General features: G+C 66.4%; 1 protein-coding gene across 1 annotated transcript in view; it reads right to left on the bottom strand.

Annotated features, from left to right (window-relative positions):
• LOC104076261 (kinesin-like protein KIF1A) overlaps positions 1–354 on the bottom strand; it is a 2683-nt gene that overhangs the window by 1920 nt on the left and 409 nt on the right. Inside the window, 1 exon segment of the mRNA XM_009577074.1 lies at positions 97–319. Coding sequence (XP_009575369.1) covers positions 97–319 — 223 coding nt within the window.

Here is a 354-nt window from a genome sequence, read left to right as displayed (position 1 = left end):
CACCTCCCGCTTCTCTTGGGCTTTCTCCTGCCGCAACCCCCTGCCACCCCGTGGGAGCCCCTTCCCAGCTTCATCCCCACAAGCTGGGGATGCTGCAGGATGGTACCTTCACGGCCAGCTCCTTCTGCCTCTCACTGGGGGTTTCAGGGGGAGAGGTGCGACCCTCGGGGGCCCCGTCAACAGAGAGTGGGGAGGAGACGCAGGAGGTGCTTCGGGACTCGGAGTCCTCACTGGAGCAGGGGGACAGGTTCTCCAGGCCCAGGCGCTGGGTCGTCTCCAGCTTCTCACGCAAGAGCAGGTAGTGCCTTGTCTTCTCCACCTGGGCACAGGCAGCCCGGCTCCGGGGTGGGCCCT

Source organism: Fulmarus glacialis, unplaced genomic scaffold, assembly GCF_000690835.1.
Source record: "Fulmarus glacialis isolate BGI_N327 unplaced genomic scaffold, ASM69083v1 scaffold18604, whole genome shotgun sequence".
Lineage (NCBI taxonomy): Eukaryota > Metazoa > Chordata > Aves > Procellariiformes > Procellariidae > Fulmarus > Fulmarus glacialis.
The sequence above is the reverse complement of the archived record's forward strand: the minus strand, read 5'-3'. Positions and strand labels throughout refer to the sequence as shown.